The sequence below is a fragment of the Sebastes umbrosus genome, chromosome 6 (assembly GCF_015220745.1).
Source record: "Sebastes umbrosus isolate fSebUmb1 chromosome 6, fSebUmb1.pri, whole genome shotgun sequence".
In the NCBI taxonomy this organism is placed as follows: domain Eukaryota; kingdom Metazoa; phylum Chordata; class Actinopteri; order Perciformes; family Sebastidae; genus Sebastes; species Sebastes umbrosus.
Genome location: NC_051274.1, coordinates 12,429,407 through 12,439,929, shown reverse-complemented (window position 1 = coordinate 12,439,929; position 10,523 = coordinate 12,429,407). Strand labels below are relative to the sequence as shown.

The following is a 10,523-nucleotide window of genomic DNA, read 5'->3' as shown; positions in this document are numbered from 1 at the left end:
CCAACAAAACCAAAGCAAATTCCTAGTGTATACCTCTTACACCTGGCAATAAACACCATTCTGATTCTGATTCTGATTCTGAAGTCAAGATCTGAAACTAATAATAATAAAAACTAGACACCACACAGCTCTTATTGATGCAGGGAGTGGTTTATCTGTGTTTGCACAGTGCTTCATGTTAAATCTACTTCTAGAATAGAATAGAATAGAATAGAAAGCTTTATTGTCATTGTATTAAATACAATGAGATTCACAGTTGCCACTTCTGGTCAGTGCTTTAAAACAAATACTTGACAAGACTAAACGAGGCAGATAAAACATATAACAGGTAAAACACACACGCAAAGTTATGAAGCAAATAAAACAGGTAAAGTAGATGTAATAAATAAATATAAACAGAAGTGTTACACTAGAAGTATAACATATAAAAATAGATGTAATGTAAACAGAGGTAATTGCACTTCTAAAATAGGTAGGGTAGATGTAATAAATAAAATGTAAACAAAGGTAGTTGCACTTGAGGTGTATATTGCATCGAGGATATATTGCACGGACAAATGTATTTCACATTCAGTGTATTAATATTGCACAGATTTATTGTTTGTTCAGTGTCGGTATGGTCCAGGGAAATAAACTGTTCTTAGTTAGTAACTAGAGCTGGTTTTAAATATTTTCAGTTATGTGGTGCAATAAATAGTTATTTTATTACACCAATTAATCCACAAGGCATGCTGCTGCAGGTTGTTTTACTTTACCAAGATCCAAAACCAAATCAGGTCAAAGTACAGCAATATACAGAGCAATGCAAGAATGGAATTTACTCCTAAATCATATTACGCAACAAAATGATATATATGTTTTTTAAAAAAAACACTTAAAGAGCATTACTTAAGAAGAAGCTTTAGTAATTAATAAGTATTCTTGGGTGTGTAAGGGTATTATGGGCATTCCATGTTAAATGATGATATTTATCTGTTAGATCATGATAGATTCAGTCGGAGCCGCTCTATTTTCTTTGTGTTTTGTTGTTTAAACTGTGTCGGTTGTTATTGTTTTATATACAGTTGTCGTGTATTACGATGTGTTATGTTAGTGTATGATGAGTAGTGTGAATGTGTATTTTTGTATCGTCACCATGTAAACTATGTGGACCACAGGAAGAATAGCTGCTGCTATGCAAAAGCTAATGGGGATCTTAATAAACAAAGAAACAAAGAAACAAACACCTCATTTTATTAAAAGACATGAAATTGTTATACATTTTAATTTATGATCTTATCATATACCCTCAAACTTTAGCAACCTGACAATCTAGACTTGGATTTAACACATTTATGGTTGAACTGATGAGAGATGGAGCCTCCCTTGTGTCTAAATGTGCGAACAGTATGCTACAGCCAAATTCAAGATCTGAAACTAATAATAATAATAATAATAATAATAATAATAATAATAATAATAGTTCGACCTAAGACTATATTAGAAATCTGAATTGGGATTTTCTGACCCTAAACCACACTATTAATCAGTGGTAGTAATACTCTTATACTTAATTAAGTAAAAGTAGTAATAGGCCCACCACAGTGTAGAAATACTCTGTTACATGTAAAAGCAACTGCATTCAAATCTTACAAAAGTAAAAGTACAAATATAATCAACATATATTTGGCCCACTTAAAGTACCAAAAGTAAAAGTAGGCTACTCATTAATCGGAATAATATATAGCCTATTATGTAATCGGATTATAACTACGGATGCTTTTATGTGTAAGAATCACTTTAATGTTGCAGCTGGCAAAGGTTGGGCTACTTTTAAGAAATGTATATACTGCAGGATTGCTTGATCTATAATAATACATCATAATTAAATGTTGATTTAGATTTTGAACTAATAATGTTAATCTGCAACATAACTAGGCCCTTTAGCTATAAAATAAATGTAGTGGAGTACAAAGTATGCAATATATCCCTCAGAAATGTAGTAGAGTAGAAGTATAAAGTAGCTTAAAATAGAAATACTCAAGTACCTCAAAATTGTACTTAAGTACAATACTTGAGTAAATGTATTTAATTACTTTCCACCACCAAATTGAAATGTTCTATGTTTAATAAGCACACAAACATGTCCATGTTTAAAGTAGGAACTAGCTTGTCTGCTCATGGCTGCAGCCTAAAATCTGCATCAAGATTAACCATGCTTGATATTTTCCACTTCATCACATCAGAACAATACATTGCATCTAGTGTACAAATCATTACAAATAATTTATTTCATCGTGTTATTATTAAATATTAGTTACATTTCAATCTATGTAACAATTCTCTTCTTTGTAGACTGCCTTATGTTTACACTTTACACGCGGATGAATCTCTTCAGGTGACACCTTCAGGGCGGCCGGGACTCATTGTTTAAATAGCCAGTCTGTGCAGTCTGATTGGCTGCTTCTGCTCATCGTTTTATAACATCTGCTGCTGCACAACCACAGGCTCACTGGCAGCTCAGTTAATGCAAAAACGTAGTCAAACTTAGATATTTTGATGCAAGTAGTAATATCACACTATAAAAAATATGAATTACAAGCAAAAATCCTCTGTGCCAATTTTTACTTAAGTAAAAGTACAGAATTCTTAGCAACAAAATGTACTTGAAGTATTGAATTAAAAGTACTCATTATACAGAATGGCCCCTGTGTTATAGTGTTATACTAAAGTAAAAGTACAAATATAATCAACATATAGGCCCACTTAAAGTACCAAAAGTAAAAGTAGGCTACTCATTAATCAGAATAATATATTGCCTATATGTAGCCTTAGTAGTGTTATATTGTGTTATTGGATCATTATTGTTGAATTAAAATGTACGCGGTACTTTAATGTTGCAACTTATTTGTTCAATGTGGAGCTAATTTTGTGACTACTTCATATACTGTTGGATAGTTTAATCTATAATACTTTATCATATTTTAGAATTGATCATATAATTTTATGTAAAAATCTTAATCTGAAAAGTAACTAAGTAGTATAGCTGTAAAATAAATTTAAAAGTAAAAAAAAAAGTACAATATTTCCCCTCTGAAATGTAGTGAGGTAGAAAAATAAAGTAGCATAAAATGTATATACTCAAGTAAAGAACAAGTATCTCAAATTTGTACATAAGTGCAGTACTTTGATGGTGGTATGATGATGCCTTGGTATCTCCTCCATCAGTGCTGTCTTTACATCAAAGACCTTGATGTAAAGACAGCTGTTGTCCTTGACATTTTGGAGATATGTGTGACCAGAGGCCCTCCATCTCACTCCGTCAAGCATGTCCTTTGTATTTCTTCCATCTTCATCTCCATCTTTCAGGCTTGCAACAGCGTTCTCCGGGGGGAATTGTAATGGGAACGTAGTAGGTACATGTTGTCGTGTTAGACCACTGCAACACCCTGCTTGCACATCTCTAACAAGTTTCACACAGAATATTCCCAGACAAAATTTATTTCACAGCACAATTCAAATACAACTTTAGTAGTTTGTCTTCTAAAGCCGACATTATAAAAACATGGCAGTAAGAAAGATCCTTAATTTGGTTAAAGGTCTTATTGATAACATTTTTATGTAGATGAATATTTAAAAAAACAAACATCTACAGAGCCTTTAGAAAGGTGTCGAATAAAAGTATGGCTTTTCCTGAAAAAAATACTATGATTGTGAATTAATCATTTAAAAAATGTTGGCGGGTCCAAAATGAATGTTTTGTTTATCTCTGTGGAAGCAATCTGACGTTTGGTTCCCACTTCTAACAAGGCTTGTGAGCCAATAGTTAAACGACGTTGGTATCACGTGGTATCTATCTCTGGGTCGTCAGTTAGTGCGGAAAAGAGGATATATGTCTGAGACTGACGGTAAGTGCCTGGCAACGACTTGTTGTGAAGTAAATGCAATGGAACCGGGGAGGGAGAATGCGACATCTAGTGGCTGAATGTTATCAGTGTTATCATTAGCACCTTTAACTTTAGCTTAGAAGATATACAGTACAGATATGAAATCATTATTCAGTACAGGATAAAATCACTGCTGTGCAGCCGTCACAGCCTCACAAGGTTCAGTATTCTTGGCCTTCGTCGTCATCGTCAAAATCGGAGGTCGGTCGACCAAACTCCTCGTAATCCTTTTCAAGACAGGCCAGGTCCTCTCTGGCCTCTGCAAACTCTCCCTCCTCCATGCCCTCACCCACGTACCAGTGGACGAATGCACGCTTGGCGTACATGAGGTCGAACTTGTGGTCGAGACGAGCCCAGGCCTCAGCGATAGCAGTGGTGTTGCTCAGCATGCACACAGCCCTCTGGACTTTGGCCAGGTCACCACCAGGAACTACAGTTGGAGCTCGGTAGTTAATTCCCACCTGTTGAGACAAAGAGAATAATCAGAAACATGAAGTATCTCAAACTTCCCGTCCGACCTTCATGATGTTACTCACTTTGAAGCCAGTGGGGCACCAGTCGACAAACTGAATGGAACTTCTGGTCTTTATATTTGCGATGGCAGCGTTTACATCCTTAGGAACGACATCGCCTCGGTACAGCATGCAGCACGCCATGTACTTGCCGTGACGAGGGTCACATTTCACCATCTGATTGGCCGGCTCGAAGCAGGCGCTCGTGATCTCGGTCACAGTTAGCTGCTCGTGGTAAGCCTTCTCAGCAGAGATGATGGGCGAGTAGGTAACCAGGGGGAAGTGGATGCGTGGAAATGGGACCAGGTTGGTCTGGAACTCCATCAGGTCGACGTTGAGGGCGCCATCGAAACGAAGAGAGGCCGTGATTGAGGAAACAATCTGACCGATCAATCTGTTGAGGTTGATGTAACTAGGACTCTCAATGCCCATGTTGCGACGGCAGATATCGTAGATGGCCTCATTATCTACCATGAAGGCACAGTCAGAGTGCTCCAGGGTGGTGTGGGTGGTCAGGATGGCGTTGTAGGGCTCCACCACAGCGGTGGACACGTGGGGAGCTGGGTAAATAGCAAACTCTAGCTTGGACTTTTTGCCGTAGTCGACAGACAGACGCTCCATCAGCAGGGAGGTGAAGCCAGAGCCGGTTCCACCTCCAAAGCTGTGAAAGACGAGGAACCCCTGCAGGCCGGTGCACTGGTCCGTCTGATGAGAAGGACAGAAGGTCAGGACAGACTCTGTTAAAGGAATAGTTTTGTGAAATGCACAGTCTATAAATAAGAAGATTGATACCACTCTTGTATCTGTCCATTCAATATGAAGCCAGTGGGCTTCCTCCGAGTCTGAAAAGTGAAGTCAATGCTGAAGTGCCTTAAACTTGCATTCTTTCTAATAGCCAGCAGGGGGCGACTCCTCTGGTTGCAAAAAGAAGTCTGATTGTATGGAAGTGAGAAAATGAGCCTACTTCTCACTTGATTTATTATCTCAGTAAACATTGTAAACATGTGTGTATGGTCTCAATCGCTAGTTTCAAGTCTTCTTCAATACAGCATGATGTTCATTTAGATTATTATTATAGTGAATTATGATAAAGCAGAGTATGCTGTAGGACGTGGTTATCTTGTGATTGACAGGTCGCTAACACCACGGCGTTGTCCGGTCTGGGAGTTGTCCGTGTTTTCGTCTAACAACTTAAACTCTTTCACAGTGGGTTTTCAGTTTAATTGTAACATTTTGTCGACTAAAAGTGTCTTATTCAGCGTTCGGTTGTACTTAGCTCCACCCTCTCGAGTCACTTCTGGTTGCAAAAAACAAAGATGGCCACGCCCAATATGCTGAACTCGAGGCTTCAAAACGTTAAAAACGGCAGTCCACAGACCAATGGGTGACGTCACGGTGACCTCATCCACTTCTTATATACAGTCTATGTATGAAGCTACAGCAAGCACGCAATGAGCTTAGCTTAGCACAAGGACTTAAAACTGGGAAACTGTTAGCCTGCTTTTGTCCAAAGGTAACAAAATCTGCCTATCAGCACCTTCAATTATTAGATATATTATACGGACCGATATGACAGTGGTGTGGATCTTCTCATCTAACTCTCTGCAAGAAAGGAATAAGTGTATTTCCCAAAATGATGAACTATTGCTTAATACTAATGTAGTGCAGAAAGTTAATGTGTTAGTTGATGTATAAGCTTTACATTTGTGCAATTAAACTGTGATTATTATAAGAGCATCATTATTCCCACTATTAGACTTGGATTAGAAATGATGTCAAAACAATACTTTTCTTATCTTTCATTAACAGTAATTTATCAACAGGTTTTTCCTATTATTACTGACCATTATACGAACACGCTCCATGACTCCATCAATGATGTCTTTCCCGACGGTGTAATGGCCTCGAGCGTAGTTGTTGGCTGCGTCCTCCTTTCCAGAGATCAGTTGATCAGGGTGGAAAAGCTCTTTGTACTTTCCAACTCTTACTTGATCTGAAAAGAAAGTTTTTATCCATTAAGGTCAATAAAAATCAACTGCAATGTGGTTTAACTGGATGTTTTCCACAAGTTTATCATCGTTACTGTCACATTATCTTTAACCTTCGACCAGCAGACATCGAAAAATTGTAAACCTATCCTTTAAATGTATGTAAAATATTCGTCTACATAAAAATGTTATCAAGAAGACCTTTAACAAAATGATGTTAACTGAGTTTAAAGGTAAAGTATAAATCTTTATATTTCCTTTTTATACTCCATTTTCTCACTAAAAGTGTTATTTATTGATGTAGTCAGTTATATAATCTTTTTCTTTATTACAGCTATGGGGCTCCACAGATGAAGTGCTTCACTGAAACTAAAGCGCAGAAATGTTAAATGCAAGACCACTTGTATTTGAGCAGCTTTAGATTGAAAAATGTGGGAAAAATATCTTGAAGCGTTTTCGGCATAAATTAAAAGGACATATTGTCCTGTCTAAAATCAATCCAATACTGCACTCTGCTAGTTGCTATTCACACAATACACTTCTGTAAATGTTAGCCAGCATTGAATAAAAGGCAAAGGAGTCACCACTGCACTTGTTGCTTGGATACCAGTGTTCCCATCAGCAGTTACCTGCATAACCCGTGTAGATGGAGATGCATTCACACTAGACGCATACGACCACACATAAAAGGACGACGGCAGCAGTAATAAAAAATAGAGATAAGGAGGATAAAAATAAAACCATAGACAGGACTACTCACCAACCACTGTGGGCTCCAGGTCCACATAGATCGCTCTAGGAACATGGCGCCCAGAGCTCCCAGTATTGAAGAAAGTGTTGAATGGGTCTTCACGAGTGTTGGGTTCTGCAGGGTTGTCCAGGAAGACGCCATCGGGACCGACGCCATGCTCCAGGCAGAAGAGCTCCCAGCAGGCGTTTCCTGTCTGGACACCAGCCTGGCCCACATGGATAGAGATGCACTCTCTCTGGACAGAAAGAAACAAGACAGGTGGAAGTTAAGATGTCTGTCACACAGTTTTTAACACAAAACACAAAGTCAAACAATCCTTGTGGTACTTTTTCCTTAACATTTATGATTCCCAAAAACATGAATGGTTTGTAAGCACAGCCATCTATTGCAAACATAAACTTGAATGAATAAGAAGGATGAATTAAGGAAATGTCTCGTACTTTTACAGCTAGAAACATGTTTTGCCATCCATAAATAATCAGATCTCTTTAAATCGCTACTGAAATGTAAAACTGCTGTTGAAAATAAAGGTGGATGTGTGGATTTTGTGCAGTCAAAATGTATTCTAACCAGAAAAAGGTGCACATCTGTGGAAGTAAAAAAAGGCCATAAGGATGTGATTCTAAAAAGCACCTGAATACCTAATTTAATTTTTAATTTAAAGGCACAATGTGTAACATTTCGGGGATCTATTGACAGAAATGGAATACAATATTCATAACTATGTTTTCATTAGTGTATAATCACCTGAAACTAAGAATCATCATGTGTTCGTTAGCTTCGAATGAGCCATTTATATCTACATAGGGAGTGGGTCCTCTTCATGGAGTCCGCCATGTAGCGCCACCATGTTTCTACAGTAGCCCAGAACGGACAAACTAAACACTGGCTCTAGAGAGAGCCTTTCACGTTTTTACGTTACCTGAAGGCTCTCCGACACGCTTGTGAAACTACGGTAACGTGAGCCGCAGAGTACAAAACCGTGGTGCCGCCAGCCGCCGTCTGACTCCCATTGCTTCTTATGTAGAGTTATCATAGTAAGGATGGCCTCTGAGTTAGGCGAACGCTGTCACCACGGTTTTGCACTTGGAGGCTCACGTTACCGCAGTCTTGGAAAGGGAGGAGTGAGCGGAAGGGTACTCAGTTGGTTGCAATTTGCAACCACACCACTAGATGATGCTGAATCCTACACGCTGTACCTTTAATTAGTACTGAATACTTACTATTGAAATTTAAATACCACTGAAGCGGCTACAATCAATATTCTTTATAATAACAACGTAGCAAATGGCAATGTGAAAGGTGTCACTTGTAGTGATAAGCCAACAGAGAATTATCACCTGAATCTGCAGCTTCCCTCTGCATTACGGAGCTTTATAGTGAGTTTCAGCTCATTGTTTATCTGTCTGGCCCACAACTTTACTGTTTTGGTTCACTTTTGCTGCTATAGCGTTGTTTTCAGTCTCAGCAGGCAGCAGCTAAAAAGCTCTAAAAATCCACAGTACACTACCTGCTCAGCACCTGACAGCAGACAGACACAGTTAGAGACTAGCTGTTGAACATAGTGGAACTCGAACTTGAGTCTGCAGTGATGCCTGCAGCTCTGTGAGGCTGTTCTTAAGCACACTGGTGCTTCGAGCTAAATGCTAACATACTGATGAAAAGCAGATCAGATTAAATTAGATTGGTTAAATTCAGACACCAAACCCCCAGACACTTACATTTTCTATATGAACTTGGGAACCTATTTTTTTCCAGTTGTTTATGGAATTGAAATGATGATGGCCTTTCTGAGCTTCCATACACATCAGATCAGTTTGCATAAATGCAAAAATCTCTGATGACACACTGTATTGTTCATTGTATGTGCGCTCTGCTGTTCCATTTTGTTAAGAGTAAACATAGTAAAAAACCGGATCCAACTCTTAACTGTTTTTCATTTCCTAAGTACTTCAGCAGTCATGTTTCAACATGTTGAGAATTTTGTTTTCCCTACAGGGAGAAAATCCCCCAAGATGATTTTCTTGTTTGCTATTGAGTAATATTTATTAAGAAACAAGTATAGACTAAAGTTTGGAATATGAACATTGATAAAATACATCCCAAAACTTAAATATTCACACAAAAAGAGGTTTCTGAGGGTCTGAGGCTGAAGATGAAGCTTTGAGCTCCTCTCGCTATCAGGGATTATAAACTCATAAAACACTCAAAGTGCAGATAGAACATAATTTGAGCCTTAAAACTTTTGTAGCTACATGTATGTTAACACAAACAACTTCATTTGTATTTAAAATACATGTGTACAGTCCATGCAGCCAGAGTTTTAGGAAGGTTTTGGATGAATATCTTAGATTTCCTTGCAGATAAAAGTCAAAAACCGTTGCAGATTTCAGAAAAACTAAGGTATATGGCATAATTGAGGCAAACATATCACCAAATTTCAAACTTTCAACAGTATAAGTTTCCACATTTCTAATAAATTGTAATTAACTTACCATGTCGCTCCAGATGGTATGAACAGTTGGTTTTGCTGCAGGATACTGTGAGTTTATCGTCTGTCTTTAAGGTTTCAGACAGACCGAGTAGTTCCTCTTTACTGATCCAGGACGAGTAACACAGAGCTGCTCTGTTGGCTGAGCTGCTAGTTGCTCTTTGTACCTGCACAGACTCACCTGGTGTGTCTGTCTGACTGCTTATTCAGGCTTTAGGAGGAAGGGAGGGAGGGATGATGACTTTCCTCCCACATGGAGCTACCTCTCCCTACAAAATGTTGTTTTAGTCACTATTTTGGTGGTCTTGTTACACTGGCACAAGAACAGCTGGAGAGAAAAATCAGATTGGTCATCTTTCTCATTTTAATTCATATTTATCCATCTGACTCAATTCAGTGCCGTGTCACTGGTTATTTCACAGAGGACTTACTCTTTTGATAACATCATGCAGTGGTAGAAGAAGAATTCAGATTACTTAAATGAGGTAAATGGTTAAGTGAGCGGTGTGAGGTGGAAAGTCAGTCCTATCTGCTTTTGTACTGTACACATATGATGCTTTAAGAATGTCAATATTCCATGAAATGACAAAACCCTGCAATAATTTAGTGTACAGGTGATTCAAAATAGGAGTAGTTGTTAAATTTGATGTGTTAAAGTTAACTAACATTGTATTAAAAGTTTGAAAATCTACTTGTGAAAATGAACTGAATAGGTTTTCTTCTATTTTTTTTACTTTTTTGTGGTAGTATTTGAAAATGTGTAATAAAAACTTAATTGTGTGTCACTGCATTGTTATTACTGATGTATTTTAATGTTGCAGCAAGTGGGGCTAGTGTAAAGTTTATAATGCCTTA

The 10,523-nt window shown here is 38.0% G+C and overlaps 1 protein-coding gene across 1 annotated transcript; it reads right to left on the bottom strand.

Annotated features, from left to right (window-relative positions):
• Positions 1-3,877: 3,877 nt before the first annotated feature.
• Positions 3,878-9,863, bottom strand: tuba5 (tubulin alpha 5). The gene is made up of 5 exons (XM_037772408.1): positions 9,673-9,863; positions 7,187-7,412; positions 6,283-6,431; positions 4,463-5,143; positions 3,878-4,387 (listed from the first exon to the last, which is right to left on the bottom strand). Exons 1-5 carry the CDS (start codon positions 9,673-9,675, stop codon positions 4,088-4,090), a joined length of 1,359 nt encoding a protein of 452 aa, XP_037628336.1. The 5' UTR covers positions 9,676-9,863; the 3' UTR covers positions 3,878-4,087.
• Positions 9,864-10,523: the final 660 nt, after the last annotated feature.